This window comes from Brugia malayi (genome assembly GCF_000002995.4).
Source record: "Brugia malayi strain FR3 genome assembly, contig: Bm_v4_ChrX_scaffold_001, whole genome shotgun sequence".
NCBI lineage: Eukaryota > Metazoa > Nematoda > Chromadorea > Rhabditida > Onchocercidae > Brugia > Brugia malayi.
In genome coordinates, this window is record NW_025062479.1 from 19,788,061 (window position 1) to 19,809,498 (window position 21,438).

The 21,438-nt window shown below is 30.5% G+C and overlaps 4 protein-coding genes across 5 annotated transcripts; 3 read left to right on the forward strand and 1 right to left on the reverse strand.

Annotated features, from left to right (window-relative positions):
• Positions 1-4,124: 4,124 nt before the first annotated feature.
• On the reverse strand, positions 4,125-4,385 carry Bm9034 (Uncharacterized protein; the record flags this gene model as incomplete). The annotated part of the gene is made up of 1 exon (XM_001894199.1): positions 4,125-4,385. The coding sequence occupies one exon, from the start codon at positions 4,383-4,385 to the stop codon at positions 4,125-4,127; it is 261 nt and encodes an 86-aa protein (XP_001894234.1).
• Positions 4,386-5,239: 854 nt separating this feature from the next.
• On the forward strand, positions 5,240-12,140 carry Bma-vav-1 (Variant SH3 domain containing protein; the record flags this gene model as incomplete). Its single annotated transcript, XM_001894198.1, has 19 exons — positions 5,240-5,455; positions 5,671-5,846; positions 6,146-6,368; positions 6,905-7,078; positions 7,150-7,271; positions 7,368-7,479; positions 7,599-7,694; positions 7,793-7,957; positions 8,042-8,188; positions 8,418-8,647; positions 8,747-8,880; positions 8,992-9,099; positions 9,243-9,364; positions 10,016-10,081; positions 10,239-10,405; positions 10,549-10,725; positions 11,300-11,390; positions 11,590-11,811; positions 12,093-12,140. The coding sequence occupies 19 exons, from the start codon at positions 5,240-5,242 to the stop codon at positions 12,138-12,140; spliced, it is 2,796 nt and encodes a 931-aa protein (XP_001894233.1).
• A 109-nt stretch (positions 12,141-12,249) lies between these two features.
• On the forward strand, positions 12,250-14,997 carry Bm9035 (zgc:92656, putative; the record flags this gene model as incomplete). Its single annotated transcript, XM_001894197.2, has 3 exons — positions 12,250-12,268; positions 14,117-14,274; positions 14,854-14,997. 3 exons carry the CDS (start codon positions 12,250-12,252, stop codon positions 14,995-14,997), a joined length of 321 nt encoding a protein of 106 aa, XP_001894232.2.
• A 1,534-nt stretch (positions 14,998-16,531) lies between these two features.
• On the forward strand, positions 16,532-18,178 carry Bm2805 (Uncharacterized protein; the record flags this gene model as incomplete). 2 transcript variants are annotated; one of them, XM_043075477.1, is made up of 4 exons in its annotated part: positions 16,532-16,669; positions 17,098-17,293; positions 17,855-17,994; positions 18,143-18,178. In XM_043075477.1, 4 exons carry the CDS (start codon positions 16,532-16,534, stop codon positions 18,176-18,178), a joined length of 510 nt encoding a protein of 169 aa, XP_042931411.1. The 2 variants fall into 2 exon arrangements, with proteins under 2 accessions (XP_042931411.1, XP_042931412.1); XM_043075478.1 differs by lacking the exon at positions 16,532-16,669 and having other exon boundaries at positions 17,236-17,293.
• Between the last annotated feature and the right edge of the window lie 3,260 nt (positions 18,179-21,438).

Genomic DNA, 21,438 nt, shown 5'->3' on the forward strand with positions numbered 1-21,438 from the left:
AATATTTTGAATAATAAAAATTTGCTGGCAACTCTTTTTTCCACTTTCCTTGTTAATATAATCGAAATTTTATTGGTTTTTCTTTTTCACTTTTTTTTATTTTAGAAATATTTTGAATAATAAAATATTCTTAACTGAGTGACTAATGAATCGTTCAGTATTCTTCTTTCTAAATGTCTAAGGGATATTTTTCTAAAGAATCTTATAGAGAAACATGTATAAACTTTCCAAACTTATCAGTTTGAAAATTTAGTATTATTAGAGTTATTTGATGTTAATACATAGTTTTCTTATTCTAATAGCATTATAATTATTACTTGAGAAGAATTATTAGTCTGAGTAAATGTATTCATCCAGCAAGGTTAATTCAAAATGATCTAATTTATGGTTGTATGTGCCATATCCAATATGGCAGTTTAAAAGAAGCTAATAATATTTTTAAATTCAATAACATTTAAATTAATATGATCTATCAAATCCTTTTATCAAACATCCTTTTCATCTTAACAATTACAATAAACTTACTGTTGTAATAAAGTTTCATATTCCAAGTTTATTTTGTATATTTATTTTTTAATTCATTCCAATCACATATTGGTTGATTACTTATAAACCCAAAATGAAAATATTTTTTTTTTTTTTAGTAGTTCATTATTATAAGCAAAAGATATGATAACTCATGTTTATCATATCTTTTGCTTATTTCCTTGAAAACTTTTTTTCACTTTCTATATTTTAAAATTATTATATAATTAAATTAAAAAATGTAAAAAAAAGAGAAAAGAAAGGAAAAAAGCAAAGAATTTTTCATATTTAAAATAGAAGCATAGTGAATAAAGAAGGGAATAATTAAAATAACAATCAATTAATTACATTCTCCTCATTAACTATCATTTACTGATTACATTCTCTTCATTAACTATTATTCACTATTATTGAATCTTTCACCCACTTTATAAACTAGAAAAAATTTTTCTAACTGGTATTCGCTTGTAGCAATTACTAATATTGTTAATGCAAAAGAAAAAAGAAATAAAAAAGTGGAAAATACATTTCATTGAAACAAAAAAAAAGAAATTGCAATTCGGTAGGCTTAATTTTCTAGACTAATTCTCTTTTTTTTTTTACATTTCTCTTTGTAACATCATGCTCCCTAAAACAAATCAAAATGTAATCTTTTACAAATCGCAAGTTTTAATCAAACGTTTACATAGTTGCATAGCATAGTAAAATTTATATAAGAAATTGAGCAATATATTTCATGCATAGGTGAAATTTAAAATTGAAGATTAATAGACAAATTCATGCTAGTTATTGGAAAATTAAATCATAAGAGAAAAAACATAATCACAAAAAATATTGAAGATAGATAATGAACAATTTAGACTTTACCAAGAACAGTCTTTTATCACATTTAATCAGGCTTGTAATCTTGAAAATGATAACAAAAAGATTAGAATAATCTTTCTATATTTGAATGATATGAAGGATAATTGAAATTCCCATTGCTGTGAATTCTCTGATATATTTCAAGAACATATCACTTGCCTTCATCATTTCTATCTCACAATTTTGTAATTGTCAATTGGTGTAAATTTTGTTTCTTTATAAGTTTCAAATAATTTTTTTGTTTTAATTTTTTTCTATGATTTAATAAAATGAATTCCTATTACTAAAAAATATACGTTTCAAGGACAATTTTGCATAGTTTCCCATCAATTTATATCCTTAAAATCTTTTCAGAACATGCAAATATGAATAGTTTATACTAATTTCTAGATTTTCAACATACGCTTGCTCATTTCGAATTTTTTGACTACAAAGAAGTGACAAATGTTGGAATTCACTATAGTCATACATCAATCCCAAACCAACACATATCTCCTTTTCACAACTTATAACGAAGATAAATAATAGCAAACTGCATACAATGCAAATAGTTTAGTAAATTTCTAGGCTAAAGATTATATCATCATTAAGCAGTTAGGATTTTGCACTCCTTGTTGCAAGCGATCCTTGTTGTCAACAGTTATTATTAAAGTCTAATAGAAATTGCAAACAAATGTTTTTCTTGACTGTATTTATGGCAAAAAGCAATCGCTATTTTCTTTCAGTATTATGTTGATATCTCAAAGCATTATTGGTTTTTGTTTTTTCTTTAACTTTTTATTATACTGCTGGAGATGCTTTTGGTAGTATTCAATATGTAAAATTTGAGGTTGATTGAGGTTGGCTTATTTGTATTATGCATTCTAATGGTGCTTCTATGTTTTTTTTTTTTTTTTTTTTTTCACATTTTTAAAGGTTTAATTTATGGTATGTATCATCGTTAGAGTTTGGGTAAATGTTGTTTTAATAGGTATTGCTTTCAGTTGGTAAGATTACCTAAGATAAAATTTAGTTTAAACCAAATTTAAATACAGCCAATATGCCTTTATTTATTTTTTTTTTTTTTTTTTTTGGTATGAAATTAATTCAGTTCCCAAGTGATCATGATAAGCTTTTGTTCTGAAATCTGTTCATGATCAATCGTTAAATTATTGCCAAACTATATCATGTCAACTACCATCTGGAAAACATTTCCATTCTTCTCAATTACTTCCTCCTTATTTAAAAAAAAAAAAAAAAAAAAAACACCAATGACCGCTAGACCATATTATGGATGATTGCTGGAAAAATACTAGTATAAATATTTGTATTAAAGTATTCCTGATGCAGAACACGTCAACATACTCCTCGATAGAATATAAAGAAGAACCAATAACTGCTCCTATCATTTTCAGAATATCGTAAATGACCTAAATTTCAAATTTATTTTGTCTTTTTTTTTGTTTGGAGTAAGAATGGAAATTAAAAGTTTATCTGATGCGAATGGAATGAATTAAATGTAATTTATCACTAAAACCACCATATAAGAGTCGTACATAACAATAAGTGGTTAAACATATTATTGATTTAATCAGTACAATGCTAGAATGCTACTTGATTATGCAATAAAATTAGTCGCTAATCAAATCGATAATATCTATTTCACATTAACATTCCCTAAAGTTTTATTACCTCATCTGTAGAGCTTCCAATGTTTGAAATATGAGCTGGCAGAGTTATCATGAAATCCTCTCCTATCTCTTTCAGTTGTGGTATTTGACACTGCTAATATTACGTTTTTTTCTCTTTTGGGAATTTCAAAACCATAAAATGGTTTAATAAAGAGACTGCAAAAGTGAGGCAAAGATGGAATATGCCATTGTTCTGTGTTTTTGTCCACTGTATTTTTGAAATTATTCTGTAACTGTTACCAGAATGATGAAAAAAAAGGAAAATCTGCAGAGTGTTGGGTCGTTTTTCTGTTATCGCCAAAAAAACTTTATTGACAGAAATTAGTTAGCTAAGAAATTCAAGATATTCCATTTGTTTTTATTAGATGGATTTGAAAGACACTGGAATACAAAAGTTTGCAAAATGATCAACTGTTTGAGACATTCTCATTTGACTGAAAATTGTCTTGCTTTGTTTGGAAGATTTTAGAGAAAGAAAGGGGAGAAGGGGAGAGAATGAAAGCAGCAAATTTCTAGAAAATTGTGAATTCGATTAAAACTGGAAATATCTCTGTCCACAGTTTGGTATTCTAAGCTTTTGAAGACAAAATTATGATCGACTTCTGAGTTGTCATGCTTATTAATAATAGAAAAAATTAGCCTTAACTTTCATGAAGGTTACAAGCTGTAAAAAATCAACTGTTTATCCAATTAGAACTTAATTTAGTCAAAAATTTTCGAAAATTTTCAGTTTTTCTAGATAGGGAATTCATGTCACTTTATCATATTATCAATTTGTAGAAAAGCTTAAGGAATCAACGAAATCGACTTAATAAGTTCTCAGTTAACAAATCAATAATTTGTTACTTTCAAGCATATAAACTCAAAGCTGAATTTTCTGCGTCATTTGTTTTAAATTTTGAAAATTTTTTACGATTTGATCCAACCTTCACACTTTTTTCCTTTTCCTTTTCTTCACTCTTTTTTTGGCAACAAAGAGAAAGAGAAAATTTCGAGAAGAGGTGATGAAAATTGAAAGTAGGGCAATTTATGGGCAAGAAGCAGGCGTCTAATGGCAAGCAATGGTTAACTGATGGGTAAAAATGACCAAACACCAATACAAACACAAACCCCGAGGAAGAAGCCCTGAACGCCAGTACGTTTTGGCCACGAGAAAAGGACAGAAGGACGATAGCAGTAGCAGCAATATAATCGTGACAAGAAACGTTTTCGTAACGATTCCCTTTCTACTGTACTAATTTCAATAATTTCTCGTAAAATACTGATCGCCACGTCATTTGCGTGTACTGCCTGCGTGTATTGTTGTACGTATATACCTATGTACATTTTCCTTTATTGTATCGTTTGTTTTAGTCGAAGAGTCTTCTCCTATCTATATGAACACTTTCCACTAATTTACAATATTTAAAAAACGATTTTTGCCCGCGCTGGCATAGTAGCTTTTCGTTTGACAGTTGCGCATTTTGTTCAATCATTGTTTTCTATTTTTTAACCATATCTTTAGTTATTTAAAGTTCCTTCATCCTGGTTTAGCAAATAAATTGGAAATTTTTGAATAGCTAATGCTGATGTGACACTCATGTAATGATCACTATATAGATCAAATGTAAATACATCAAAAATTATAGTGGCTTATTACTGATATTTTATCATTACCTGGATGTTATCACTTGTTTTATTGAGTAAAACGTAAGATTTTATGAGTTTTCAACGTTAAAAGAGGTAGAAAATCTTGCAAAGTGTATATGATTTGTATTTTTGTGGGAGAATTTGAACAGAGGTTATATGAAGTATCTAATTGTTGAATTCTTGCTTTAAACTGGAACGTGTATTGTTTACGTGATATGATTACTAATTAATATATTCCTACTTTACGAAAAATGATTGTTTATCAGTTTGCTATTCGTTTGATTTTTCTAATTCCTGTTTTTTTTTTTTTTTTTTTTTATTTAGAGTTTTTGTATTTCTTTATATTATTGCTTTTCGGAGGATCCTGTTTTTTATAAATATTATTCATCATTTGTTGTTGCTAGTGTTGTGTGACTGTGATTTCTAGTATGTCCCATTTTTCTCTAATTAATAAGCTGCACCTCATCCATAATATTTGTTGTCTAGAACACTCTTGGAAGAGAAGAAAGCAAATAATTTCAAGTACAATTGCATCAAATATTTAACAGAGAATGGCGGAAATCACAGAACTGTGGCGAGAATGTGTACGGTGGATGGTTGAATGTGGAATTCTGGATTCCAAACATCGGGTAGCGGAAGCAGATGCTGAAATCGGTGAATTCGCGACTATCTTACGAGATGGTGTATTGCTTTGTTTACTTTGTAATCGACTATGCGAAAATTGTATTGACATCAAAGATTTACAACAACGGCCACAAATGGCTCAGGTATAGGCCTTAAATATTCAAATATGGTACGGTTTGACCACATTACATCTTTCTCTGTATCAGTCTTTCTCACTTAAACTTTTAATCGTAAGATTTTTTAGCAAGATGAATTGTGGTAGCAAAATCAGTTTTGACAATTTCTGGAGTACTGTTGGGCCTATGAAATAAACATTATTTTTAAGTATTTTCGAAGCTTTACAACTTTAGCATTTCAGTTTCTTTGCTGCAAAAATATATGCGAGTTTCTAAAAGCATGTAAAAATACATTTGAAATGAACTCGGAAGATTTATTTGATCCATGGGATCTCTATCGCCTTGATGATTTTGGCAAAGTGCTGAGAACGCTTTCTAAATTATCCGCGTCTCCTGTAGCAAAGCTTAGTGGTATCAGGTTCACTTTTCAGTTGTTTATTAGTACGAAAAATGAGCAAAATTTTTTGTGTAATGCGTACTTCAATAACAGTTTGTTGTGTTTGTTTTTTGGATGAAATTAGAAATAATTTACTACTTGTCTTTGATTTCATTAGACATTCAGAGCGTATATTACCATAACACAGTTGCATAGGTTTGAAATTTCTAACATTCTTCTCAGTATGTATGAATATGAAATTGAAAGATATAACAGACTCGATTGGACATGAACTTTTTTCTTTCATACATCACATTAGGCATATATTATGCACATTTCAGGGGATTTCCATTACGTATATCTTCATTAAATTCGGTGGAGTATTATAACGACAAGGTTATTTATAAAAATCTTCGCCAAGGAGCAGAGGTAAATGAACCTGTACTCGAAAATGCATATGATATGGGTATCGCGGAGGAGGAGAAAACCAGTGGCCGAATTTACGATTCTATTGTGTGTCAACGATCTAACAGTCAACGCGAATTGAAAGCTATCGAATATGACGTTAGTTTTTCTTAACAGTAACTGTTCAGTTTTGCTGCTGAGACAATATCAGAAATCTTCAAGGATGACTGAAAATGTGGTCGAGCTACAAACTAAGTACTTCAGTGATCGCACTGAAGTACTTGATTTGTCTACTTTGATCTATCAAGTTTTATACAAAAATATGTGTGATTGTTTAGTCGTTATTGAAAGGATTTCTTTTTTAATTGTTAAAGATGGCGCACTTTATTTGGATTACATTAGTCTGATGAGTTATTTTTATAATGTAGATAATATGAAAGAAGACATAAAATGCTTTTTGTTAAGAAACTATGTACAATTAACTAATATGTACTTACTCTTCATAAGCTAATTGTTTATGATCAACTTTTTCTGGTAGTAGTTTTTGCTTTTCTATATAAAATTTCTATATAAAAATGCTTTTCTATATCTACAGCGTGGGCTTTAAAATTTGAGATAAAACCTCGTAGTATTTAGCAACCTGTAGCAGTCTTGGCTGGCGATAGTCGATGTTGTTGACAAAATCATTTTTTTAGAAGTGGTTAAACTTCAAACCAGATTCTCGACGTGAACATTGCATCAAGGAATTATATGATACGGAATCAAACTATGTCGAGAAAGCGCTTGATATGATCATAAATAATTTTTACACACCACTGGAGGAAGTGCTATCGAAGGATGATCATAAAATGATCTTTATGAATATTTTGGTTTGTTATTTGTTCACATAGTTCTCAAAGATTTTGTCTCCGTTTAAGAATTAATTGATTGATTTTTGCAGGAATTAGCATGTATTCATCGCTCATTTCGTGATCATTTACGGCAAGCTGTCTTCTATACTGTTGGGTTGGAGGAGCCTTCGAACGATGAAAAGCCAGTAACAATTGGGGACGTATTCATTACGTAATTAATATTCTAATTTTTCTACATAAAATGATTTTATTTTGAAAATAAACAAAAGAAATTCGTACATTTTTAAACTATGAAGTAGAATTTCAGGTGGAAAGAGAAATTCGTGGCTTATGGAGAATATTGTTCGAAATTACCAAATTCACGTTCACGCATTTGTTACTTGGAAAAGACGGATCCGATCGTGCGACAAAAGATTATTGTATTTGTTTTCGTGTTTTTTTTTTTTTTTTTTTTAACGTTTGAATGCTCTGCTTTGTTAATTATGGCCATTTTCTTGAAAATTTTGATTTTGGCTCTGCTAATTGCTTACTGTTTCAGGATTGCGGTATAGCTGCTAATCGCAATCAGTTCCATTTGCAGGACCTTCTCAGTATACCTATGCAGAGGGTTTTAAAATACCATGTTCTTCTATCGGTAGTTTGTTTTCTTTCCAAATATTCAAAGAGTTAAATGGATAATCTTTAGTATGAAATTTATTTAAAAAAGCATGAAAGTATTCTTGATTGTTATAGGAGATGATAAAGCTTACCTCAGTGGATTCGTCGGATCGCTTACCTTTAGAAGAAGCCAAAGAAGCGATGCAGGATATCAATTCCTATGTCAATGAAATGAAACGTGATTATGAGATGCAGCAACTGGTTATGGATATTGAAACCAGTATAACCGATCTGGAGCTGGTACTCTATTTTGATGTGAAGTCTGACATAAGAGAGTTTGAAAAAGCGATGGCATCATCCTACATAGTTGGAAACTGATTTCAGCCCATAGGCATGCATTTAATTAACTATGGTCGATTGGTTAAAGATGGTGAAATCAAAATTGCGGATCAAAGTAAAGATGGCAATCGACTTAAAACGCGCTATGTATTTGTTTTTGATAAAGTGATGATTATTTGTAAAAGCCTCAGAGTAAGTTTAGTTTTAAATTAAACTGTAGTCTTTAAACTGATTATATATTAGAACATAATACAAAAGACTTATATCCATAATTACTACGTCAGGTCATGTATAATCTGCTAACTTTATTTTAGATATTATAAAGGGATAGACAGCGATATATTTGTATGAACAATATTTTAATAGGAATTAGTGAGTGCTGTAGATTACTGTTATTGTCTTGTTTTCACAATTAATTTAGGGAAATCAATATTCATATCGAAGTGCGCACATACTAAATGATTACCGCATCGGTGTTGATGCTGATAATAACAACAAAATTGGTACAATAACTCGTAAGCTGACAGCTAATGGTGGTTATTATTTCTCTTTAGTGCAAGAATTAGATGACGGTATTACCAACGTCCTCAGTGTTTGCTGCAAGACTATGCTTCAGCGAGATAGTTGGGTGCAAAACATTATAGCGGCACAGTAAGCGTACTTGTTTATAATCATTCGAATATTAAATTACAAAAAATTACGAAACTAATATTTGAAGTCGCATTAAAAATTATTGGAGATTCTTTATAGAAGCAATGTAAGGCCTAAAGATTCGGAAACATCAGGTCACTGTTTGCAGTATCATAGCTACGATAAAGCTACTGTCTGTTTTCACTGTGAAAAGCTTCTTGCTGGTCTCTTCTATCAGGGATACCATTGTTCCGGTTAGTAAATTAACTGATTGGGATGACATTTAGTTAGAAAATTTTGTTCATAACGTGTCAGGATTTCAGTATTGGCATTATTGCGAATTAGTCCGTTTTATCATTCTGCAGATTGCAAGCGAAATTTGCATCGTGCGTGCTTGTCGATGAGTAAATGTCCAGGAGTTGGTCCTATAACAAGAACTCAAGTTTCAAATAGGCGGAAACATGCTGCTTCCTGTCAGTATTATTTACTTTTGGAATTTGTTTATTACTCGGTTGGATTAACCATGATAAACCTCACTTTTTATCATTTCGTTAATCTTTTCTGCTTACCACTAAATATAATCATTTTGTGGAATAGATTCCTACATTGTGTTTAGTGCAACCTCATGAATGTGTTCGCGCAGTACAGTCATTTCATTCGAACGATCCACTGTTTCTATCATTTGAAATGAATGATTTGATAGAAATCACTCAACGAAATGTTGATGGTACAGTGATGGTAAGGATTTTATAAAGTTTTGGTTGAGTATAGCTTTTTTTACTCTTAGCTGTGGAAAAAAAAAAAAAAAAAACAATTACTATTCTTCGTTTCAGTATATTTCTTTTGCTGTCACTATTGTTTTTGCAAGTGAAAAATGGACAGATTTAATAGTGAAAAAGAAATCATGCAGCAAGGTTTTGTACAAGAAAGAATCTGAATTCTCAATTTTCATTCCGATATTTTATAATATATCGAAATGAATAAAACAGCTAACATCATAAATTGGAAAATTTTTCTTAACTGCTGTGTTATATAACGCTTTTTTCTAACAAATCTAAACCATCTGATCATACACAGTTGACAAATACACAGTGGCTTCCAGACCGGAAAAGAAGTTAACAGCAGAAAATTCATTTATTCAGTGAGAGATTTGAGAAATGACTTTCTATTTCTTCTATGGAACACAAAAAATTTTTCTTGCACTTTCACAGCATTTTCCATTTGTGGATTATGAATATTAATTGCTAGTTTTTATTTTTACTGTGATATCATGTTTATTTTATTTCTTTCAAGCTGGTTTTCGAGAAGGTTACTATTTCGAAGGAATTTCAGTTATTCAATGAAAGACTCGAGAAATGGTTTTTTACTTTTTTCACTAAATTATTACAGGGACGAATTGTTGCTTTTCCTAATCGAGCTGGACTTATTCAACCAGAAATTGTCCGACGATTCCGGGTGATTTGATGTCCAATTTAAAGAAGCAATTCAGGATTCTTATTTGATCCTACATTCATTTGAATCACTATATCTTTACTTCTATATATGGATGCGACAGAACAATCAATTTTTTTTCTGTGATGATCAGTTGGACTAAATATTAATTTATTTATAGATATCAGCGTCGTCATTGCATATGGGTTCATCGACAGGTAGTTCATTAACTAGCGTTACACTGTCATCACCGGTAGAACATTGTGACTCTTGGATTATTAGTTCGCCTCAGTTACAACTGCCTCTTACAAATGAACAACGCAAGTCCTCTTCCTCGATCGAAAATATGTAAATTAATATCTTGCCCTTCTGAGCATTTCTTTGTAGAGTGAATTTACAATATTTTAAAGTATTGAGTTTTTTTCTTCCAAACATGGTGTTAAAAAGTAGAGGACATAAGGACAGAAATATAAGTAATTTATTTTTTGTAGGTTTTTGCCTCAGAAATCACAGAGCCAGGATTATGTGAATACGGAAGTAGTAGGCCAGCAGTGGTATCGAGGACCGATGAAGCGATGGGATTCGGAGGAACTTTTGCGTGGTACACCAGATGGTACTTTTTTAGTACGATTCAGTTCTGCGCAACAAAAATATGTGATCAGCATAAGGTACTGTTTTTTTTTTTTTTTTATTATTTTCTTCTTTTAACAGCTAAATTTCCTCGAAATGAATTATTTTCGTATTTGAAGATAAAGGAACTTTTGCCAAATAAAGCAATTTTCATTGTTCTGGTAGATCAGTCTATCAACCATGACTTCTTTATATGTCGGATGGGAATATAAAACTGTCACTGGTCAAGATTTTTCCGGCTTTATATTTTTATTGTGTATTCCTCAGAGTCGGGTGTGTGGTCGTAGATTCAAAAATATGTATGGCCTGTTATAGTTAGATCACTTTTCGGAGTTGTACGGTTTTATGTACCACTTAAGATAAGATACCAAGATTGAAGCTTCCATTTAACTAACCAAGACTAAATGATCTGTAATTCAGGTCTTTACCTTCCTTTTACCTATATTATTTATTGTGTTTATATCATTTTTGAATCTAAATCTCATGTACATGTCTTAAGAGTTGTTGTCTTTTTTCTAAGGATCTGAAATATATTTTGTGGTAGAATGGAAATATGAATTAAATGTTCTGCATTTCGTTCTTACTTCATTTATCTTTGAAAGTAAAGTTTAGTTTCAATGGTGATGTGAAGCACACAAAGGTAGAACAGTCTCCAGAAGGACGTTATTACCTGGACGAAAGTACAATGTTTTCAAGCGTCGTGGTTAGATATTAGCAATTTTTTTTGAAACAGCAGATACTACTTAAATTGTTAACATTGCTTCTTCAAGTCATTGATAGATGACAAACATATGAACGGGATAGTAGCAACAGCAGAATGAGATTAATAATAATAGGATAGTAATATTAGTAGTTACTGATACATTGGATAAATGACAGAGATTCCAATGTCTGAATTTCAGGAATTGATCAACTATTATAGAGAAAATAATTTACGAGAGTCATTCGAAACTTTAAATACTACTTTACGACATTCGTATACCGATAAACAGCCATATATTGCCCTGCATAATTTTGAAGCATCAGAGCCAAATTTTCTCACTTTAGTGGTTGGTCAGAAAGTCTACGTGATTAGTAGGACTGGTGAGGATCGAGGATGGTGGAAAGGCCGAAGCGGCAATAGAGTAAGTCATTTAAATGATTTCCTAGTAGACTGAGCAATGTAAAATCACATTTAATGTTACATACAACTGAATGGAATTAGTTGTATGTGAAACGACAAAAAATTTTCATTCAGTTTTCACTTTTGAATATAAAGTTTTTTAGTCTTTATTATTGATAATAGCAGAAACAGTTATTTTTTTAAGCATAGTGTCAGTTGATTTGTATTTTGTTTTAATCGTAAAATGATTTCATTTGACAGGAAAATAAGTGCTTTGTTTAAAGGTTTATAAAGCCTTTTCAGGTGGGCTACTTTCCACTTGCTTATGTTGCACCAGCAGAAGATGCATAACATTCAAATGTTCTGTATATCCTTTGCTCAGTAAATATGGGTACAAATCTTTTTATTTTCTCCAGTTCAGCCTTTTGTGGTGTTTTAAATCAAGTTTTGCACAGGAATCATGATTAAATTTTCTAAAGGTTCATGTTTTTTTTTTTTTTTTTTTTTTCCTTGTAAAGTAAATTCTATCAGTGCGAACAATCTGTAGTGAATTTTTTATAGAAAAGATCGAAAATCAGTAGAAGCATTTTGTTTCTCCCGTTATGTTTACCAACTTTTTAAATCACGATTTGCTTTTTCCGATGCCAAGTTTAATAACATGGCAGTTTGATTTCTAATCTGCATTCGAATGTAACTGATATATGAAGTAGTTGTTATGTACCAGTAATCAGTATACTAACATTCATCAGGAAATTAACTTTATTTAATTGAGAGGTATGAAACTGCTACTACTTTCTTCCTGAGAAGATATTCCATATCTGTTTATGTGTGGCAGTTTCCCTTGGAACTGCTAAATGTTTATGCTTATTGGGGAGGCTTTTCATGCTATGAATATAGCAGTTGTTTTGCTATTGTTTTGAAAGATTTTTATCATTGCTTCTCGTTGATTTGAAAACCTGTAAAATCCAGTAATTGCAAAGAAAAAAATTTTCTGCGCTTAACGGGTTGTAGTTTAAGTCATTTCTGAACTTATAGACATGGCTTCTCCACATGTGATAGGTAATGTAATGCAATGGAAAAAAAATAGGAAAAACAGATGTAGGAGTTTTTATTGTTTTCTATTACTTTTTCAGTAGTTTTAGATATAAAAGTATAAAATGGTTTCTTATTCTCCGAAATGTTTCCAAGTTAGTCTGCTGAAGCACTGTGCTTTGTGAGTGCTAGTGCAGATTAGTAATTCTCACTGCCTTTCTTTTCATTGGTTTACTTATAAAATTATGTTGGTCATTGTATATCAAATTTGTACAGTTTAGTGTTCACACATATATTTATATGTATTATATAATGTTTTGAAAAAAAATTTTTTTTTTTCTTTTGTGCCATTTGTGACTCCCTAACTGAGTGAATATTTTTATAACTTAATTTGATTATACCAAACTAGCTTTCTTTGTAAATGCTATATATGAAGGTTACACGTATTTGGATGTCACATATGGCTATGTTGCATAAAGTTTATGCGGGTAAATTATGTGGTGTTTACAAAAGCTGTTATGTGTAAAAAATTTTCAACTGAATTCCACAACAGCGTGTATACATGTAAGGTAGACGTGTAGTACGTATTGTTATAAAGCAAAATACATAAATGTCAATTTCAGTTGTTTGCCTGTATTATCTTCTATTACACTTTCGATTCGATGCTATGTTTAAAATATTCCTTTTCATATTTCTCTTTTAATAACTGTTTGGCAGTATGTTTTAAGTGACACATTTTCATTTTTGAATAAGTGCCTTCTGAAATAAAGATTTTAGAAAAGGGTGGTTGTAGAGTGAAAGTTTTGGTTGATGTTGTTGGTGTTACTTATCACATTTTTATCTGGGGAAAATAGTGCTTGAAGTGATACTGTCGTTAAGGAGACCACACGATTTTGATTTGAGAGGGGACGATATTAATTTGGGCGATGTGATTTGGAAATGAGCAGAGTAGTTGTGAACATTTTACTGTACCTATTTTACTGTGTTTTGGCGAGGGTTAATGCTAGGTCGGGACGGTGCCTTCTTATTGTAATTCTGCCTTGAATTTGAGCATATGGTATTGAAATAATATACAATGGGTAAAGCGGACTCTAGGCGCTGGTTTGTATCCTTCGTGTAATGAGATTTGCACTTCCAAGAAGGGAAAAGAAGATAAGCTGATTGGTTTACTGGTAATTTAGGTATTGGGTTGGAATTAATTAACATCAAAAAGTTGATTTTTCTTATATTTTGTTTATTTCTTACACGGATGATTATACTATATGGCCATTGAATTTAATTCATATTATCGGTAGGAATGGGTGCGCCATCAGTAAGTAAAGCAGCTTTGGAACGTAAATTTATTGAATGTGGCGAACGCGACCGAATGAAGGAATTGTTGTTGCAAAGGTTGCGAGAAAGTGGTTGGGTGGAAGAAGTGGAGAATATGTGTCGGAATTATATACAAAATAAGGTAAGCAGTGAAAAATTTTTTTACTAAATTGCATTTATATAAGTTTCCCATCCTATATACCTTTCCAAAAATAGTCAGCGATGTCACTGTTGTATAACCTTTGGGGCATTACTCCCTGCAACATTAAACCTTACCGATAAAACCAGTTGTATAAATGAATTGCTATTGTAAAGCTACTGAAATGTATAACTGAAGAAATAAATGAAAGGTATAAAAGTAATCATTATCCATTTTTACCTACTTTATAAAAACTCACTGAGCAGGGATGAGTAACTTTTATTAGACAGGGGCGAATAATTTTTAATAAATGACATGTATTTTAATATATTTTTCCAACCTTGAGACTGTCCAAATTTTAATAGCAATATTATATTTATTAAAATTTTTTTTATTTAATATTAGTATATTATTATTATTATCAATTTTAATATTAATATCATCTTATTCTTCTTCTTTTCGGAATTTACAACGTTCTTTTAGTTTTTAGAATTTCTTGCAAAACATTCAACCAGCAAAATATTTTAATTTCATATGATCTACCATGTTTTATTTTTCCATTTCCCTTCACTTTCATTGCAGGGTATCGAACAAGTAACGCTGGAAGATGTGCTGAGCGATGTACGAGTTCGAGCCAGACGAGCAGTACCAGATGAAGTGAAACGCGAACTGATGCACTGTATTCGTTCGTTTTTACAACAACAATCTGGCATTAATGATCTCTAAAATTTGATCCTAATTGTTACCGTACGCATATATTCGCATGGCTGACCAATTTTTTGATACCGGTTTTCTTGAGTTTTTTATTTGGTAATTTAACGTGTTGAATTATGGAATTGGCTTTCATAGTGAATTGATTTAATCGGTTGAACTTTAAATTTAGCGGAAACAACTGAATTGAATGGAATTGAGAAAACTGATTCTCCATTGATCATGCTGTTAGCGGCACAGCTATTTTCTCATTTCATATTTTCATATTAATTTCTTCGCAGTAACTTTGTGCATATTGTCCATCCTCAAATCTAATGCATTCACTATTTGTGTTTCAAAACAAATAAATCTTGTTCAGTACATAATAACCACATATATGATATATTATTAGTATTTTTATTTATATCATTTATTTTAATTTAACAATAAATTCCTATCCAAGTTTGGTCATTGGGCGATTCCACTCACATGCAGAAAAGAAGGCATCCTTGATGACGACATCAAAATACTCGAATTTTGATTATAGTACATCAGTTGTGGCTTATTCTTCATTGTATTGCAAGGTTCATTTTTTTATTTCACTTTTAAAGAATTTTTATTTTCTGTAACCGAAAAATTCTGCAACGGTCAATGAAAGGCACTGCAATAATAGAAAGTTTTCTTAAATTGCTTCAAGAATTATGCACAAAGAAGTAATTAAAATACAAATAAGAAAGCAAAATAGGGAAGACAATCAATTGGGTATTTCATCAAATAAAAACTGTAAATAAACAGTGGATTAATGCAAAAAATGTGCAAATAGACTGATTAGTTAATCGATTGCTGATTGATCATATAGTGACAATGAGCGAATGTTTCGGAATTCAAACGGTTCAAGTATCGAAGCCAAATTCACTAACTTTGAAAAGCCATTCATAGTGAAGCAAAGAACAATATCGATCGTTGATGTAAATTGCTGGCAAATTTATTATTTCATAGAATATTTGCCCATACCTATGTACTGCTGGCATATCACAAAACGCGTGTTGATCCGTGTGGGTATATGACAGTTCTGTGGGAATGTTTCATGATGCGAACACCGATATCTTTGACATTATTTTTAAAAAACGGCTTCGATACCGACAGTAGTCATTGAGCGGGCTATCGCTACGTATTTCTCATCGAGATACGAAAATTTTGGGAAAAGTATCGCTGTTATACTTATCGTAATGCAGGTACAGAGGGAAATTTAAATCTGTTTTCAATGATTTAATTAGTGATTTAGTTTGATGATTTAATGCTTTGACAACATTTCAAAAGAAACGAAAAAGAACAGTGTGTAATTTAAATTTTGATTCTATTATATGTGTGTAAAATGCCTCTAACAACTTGGCCGAATAACTGATGCAGGGAAATTGCCGTTTTCCTAAGGATAACCAAATGATACCTTAAAATAGTTTGACATACAACATGGAATAGTAGTAGTAACCTGCAATATTAATAAATCCGAAAACTGTTCTGTAATTTCAATATTTTTCAGTTAACCATTGGTATCGGTAGTTTCCTATTTATGAGTAGTAATTTCAAATTGTTCGATTCAGAGAAAGTGGTTTATTGTTCGACGGCGAATAAAGAAAACGCACTAAAATCTGCTGCTGTTCTAGGCTTTTATGCGACCATCGATTGTATCTCTGCTTTAACATTCCCAGTTTTATTTTGCATTAATAAGGCAATTTTGATTTATTACTTACAAAAACATTCACCAACAAATTATCTAATGAGTAAATTGATTTAAATGTTACTTTGATCTAAATTTTCTTCAAGAAATTGGCGGCGGTAAGTGACGCACAACTACATGTTTAATCTATTAAGGATATTCGCGTAAATAAGTTAGTGATATGAGCGGTATTTGAGTGAAACATGGGACTATCAAGATTAAATTGGAATTGGCTACTTTTTTGACCTATTGACCTTACACTCCTAATATGTCAAATTTCTCCTATTCGATCGCATCACTAAAATAATTTTTCTGTTTTACATGAATGAATGAATGAAGTCACTACCTGTGGAGAAGCAACCCGCACAAACTTTTTGTTACTTCTTGGTTTGACTCTTTCAGCACTTGCATTTATTCAGAGATTTCACCGAAACAAAATTCACGTCAACTTATCACATCGTTATCAAATCACGGAAAATATAAGTTCTCTTCAAACATTATCACCAATAGTTGCATTTCATTCCGTATTCCTGGCACTTTATTTGGGCGCACTGTTTATGTACTTTGCTATCGATTTCAAATTTTCACCAAAACAGTTTGCTATTTATCTCGAAAGTTCGTTTCTTGTCTTATAGTTTTTATCTAATTCACTTTTCTAATTTACAGAAAATGTGTAAATAAGTAATCGTGAACAAATATGAATGAGCCGAATTTGAGCAGGTTTAGAATTAAAAAAAAAAGTTCAATTAATAATAGTAAAGCGAAAATTTGCTCCAATTGTTCTTATTTCAAGCAATACGGAGACAGTGAAAAAATCGCTTGGAATCTGTAAAATGTGGCCAATATAAAAGCTAAAATAAATATAAGAAACTATTTGGAAAATTTTTAGCAATTAAACATAATTAATAAATATAAAATTAATCAGCTATAAGCCATAAAATTATTTGTAAATTATGGGGAGAATGAGTAGTTGCAAAAAGATTCAACAATAATTTGACTATTTATTACACTCATTGAAATTTTAAGTTTTATATTGCATTCTGAATTATCGATGTTTCTATTTTCTAAATATTAATGTCGTATAAATTGCACAGTTTACGGAAGTGATGCCGCAAACTTATTTACCAGTTTTAGTGTGACTTTAAGAATGTTTATGCTTATTTCATTGAAATTCAGGTGTGCAATTAACTCCGTTATATGCATTAACTTTACCAATTGCTATAGTTTGGACAGAAAAACACGTCAGGAAAACTATCCAAGAAAATTGTCAGAAGGCTATCGAATTAACGGGCAGTGAAGCAGCTAACCACTATTTTGTATGTATTTTGATGCATTTTATCATTTAATGCTAGAGAGAATTATTCAAAGAAAGGTGGTTAAACTTATAAGCATTGTTATGGGTATATGAAATGTATTCATAATGAATTTTTAAAGTTTGATTTGTTTTTTTTTTTTTTTTTTCAGACAATTTTTGAGACACCCAAAGGAAAGAACGGTTGAAAATTAAAAGGATCACTTGGCAGTATGAATGTGCGTCTTAACATTGAATGTACTTGAAAGGAGAAGAGCGAGTAGATCTGAAAATTGTCAGCAAGAGATTTTAGAGAAATTAAAAATGTCATCTCTTATTAAATCCAATTGATAGCAAATATTTGCTATAAGCAAAAGTATTTCCAATAGAAACATTTTCCGATGCATAAATTTCATCGTAGCTAATATTTGAAAAAAGTGAATGTATAGTATATTTCTCGAAATTTCAGTTCAATTCCTCCAAACATCTGTTTGGATAAATTCATTTGCTCATTGAACAACGTAACTTCATTTTAGTAGCCGAAATATCAATTGCCGAAATCCTTTGCATTATTCTGTTTGATTTGCTTGAGAAATGATGAATTACCTATTACATTATTGTTATTTTTTCATTTCTTGAAATTACGATAACTACTGCAGAAAGTGGGTTGTATAATAATAAAGTAGTTTTACTGCAAGGTCATCTTCAATTGCATAGAATAAAAGTATGAAATTATGAAGAGAATAAAATGAATAAAAGCTATGCTTTGACATCAGTATTTGGCCATACGCCGTGGACACCAAAACTCAGCTTTATTTGTGCATTAACTTAAAAACAAAGCACAGAGATGAGGGACAGTCGACAGATTAATTGTTTCACTTTACAATCATTTAATTAGTATTGACAGACAATAAAAAATTTGCCTTTTATTTTAGTAATGTTGCCGAAGATTAATAATGAATTTATCGGAAATACTTTAAAAAAAAGATGGAAGTGGTTGGAGTTACTCATTACTAATGTAAATTACACTGATTTGTGTCGAGAACGATAGGATAATCTTTACTCTTTGCATGCAAAGTTATTTTAACATGACAAGTAGATTTGATTTATAAAAAAGAAATTGAAGTGAACAATTTGATAATCTTTTAACAATGAAATATAAGTTTGGCTTTCAGACTGAAAGATTTTAACAATTAAAGAGCAATTTTCAGCATATTAAGCACCTATTCCAGACAATTCCAAGTAATCTCAGCTACATTTGGAAAATGAGTGTTGGTTAAGTGATTTCTTATTTAAGATATTAAATTGAAACAGTTTTATACTTGTCTAAAGAACATTCAAATAAGGCAGTTTTTAGTTTTATGTATTTAATGCATTTATTTCGATATGTCATAATTACAGCTTTTCCGATAATTGTGACATCACAATGCTGAGTAATTCAGTCCTGTTTTCCGTGATATTTGTATTCCACATAAAGTATTCTACTGATCAGAGATAATATAATTAAAAAAATCAAAGTTCTATCAAATATGCGAGAATTTTAATGGAAAGTATGATCAGAAAAGCAATTTCGATTATTCCGTTTGGTCCGGTTGATTCATTGCTTGTCGAATTTATTGACAGCTAGTACTATTGCCTGATTGTATACAAACACAGAAAGGAAACTTTCGTAATCGATCATAGTTGTTGATCACTTAAGTTTTGACTTTGTTTGACTAAGGCAATCTAATAGAATTTTTGTCTACGGGTTGTAATTTCTGGCTGTAGAATGCCTTAATAATACAATTTGCTATGACGTTTTTCATCATCGAAAACAAGGAAATATTCCGGAAAAAATTTGGAAGTTTTATCAGTCTACGGTATAAAATATTATTCAAAAATTTTCTATCTTTTAAGCAAGCAAGCTGATACATTGGGAAAAGTTGGAAGCTTGATTTTAAAAACTTAATGACAGCATTGCACTTGCTTTTTTACCATTTTTTCTTTTATTCGATAAAGAAAGAGACTTCTAACCTCGACCCGACCTTTGTTTAATTTGAAACTAGTTAGCTTTGATTAGCTGATCTAAATATTTCCAACTGTCTCTAAATTTATTCAACTAATTTTATAATTAACTATAATTAACAATGTTACAACAATTTAATATTCTTGTGAACTGGAACTTTTTTTAAATCTCAATATCCATAATTTTAAAGAAATTCTTGGTACTTAGTAGCCCCATGATATCTTTTGAGAAAAAAAAAAGCAATAAGTAAATAAATGCACCGATCTTTTCCTGATAAGAACAGATTTAATATTTACTTCACAAGTTGCTTTTTGCTGTTGTCATATACCTTGATTTCACTTTGTTTTTATATGCTTGTTTAAATAGTTTTGGAAATGAATTAAACATTCAGTTTACAACAAAAATTTGAGATCTTTATATCTATGTGTTCATTGCAAATCAGTAAGAATTCGATCATCCTTAATTTAGATATTTACAAATCAAAAACTGAAAACTTGATTGCAATGATCCTTAAATATTTACAAATTAAAAAATCAAAGCTTGATTACGGTGAAGTTGAAATTTAGCTCATGGCAATTAATTATCCATTGAAATATGTACTCATTAAACTACCTATTTTTCTGTCAAATGTGATAAAACGCCGTAATATATTAAAGTTTTAGCTTGAAAGTAAGAAATTACTTCACATACAATGAAATAATTTCTTCATAAACAATCTATGATATTATTGTGCTCGTAAATTTGTCGGACACTAACTTTTTGAAGCCAATGCTTTACTTTTGAATCTTATAGTGAATGATACAAACAGTGATTGGAAGAAGGAAACAGTAATTAGATTAATGTCTTGATTACAAAGTGACTATTAATAACTTGCTGCTATAATCTGATATCAGAAAATTATTCAAAATAAGTGGGAAAGTTTCTTTTTTTTTTTTTTCCTTTTTAATAGGTATGTTGCTGTCATAACTCTAAAGCGTTGACAATAGCTTTATTAGTTCTATGCTATGGTACAATATCACGCATATGCAAAAATAAAAAAAGAAATGAATAATAAATATTAGATTATACCAACAATTCACCAAATGTTTGTTAACTTTCCGCAATTTCACTTTTTGGCCGTTCTTTCTTCATCTCATCAATGTTATTACGCCAACATTTGTTGAAAGTGAATTAATGCGTAAGTGTTGAAATGAAACGTATCAGCGTTTGTTATATGTCGCGAAAGGTTATCTTTGGTATAAAAGTTAAATGGACTTAAGTTAACTGTTGTGTTCCGCTCGAAGCGTTAAAGGTAGTAAATGTTAAATACGCTATCGTTTATAGCACAGCAGAGAAATTATCTAAGTTTTTTTTTTATAAAACGTATTATCAATAATCTGAGCAGTAAAAATGGATTTAAAAATTGAAGGAAATTGAGATTGGTTATGACGGTTATAGTCGACTATAATCATCTTATTATTATTG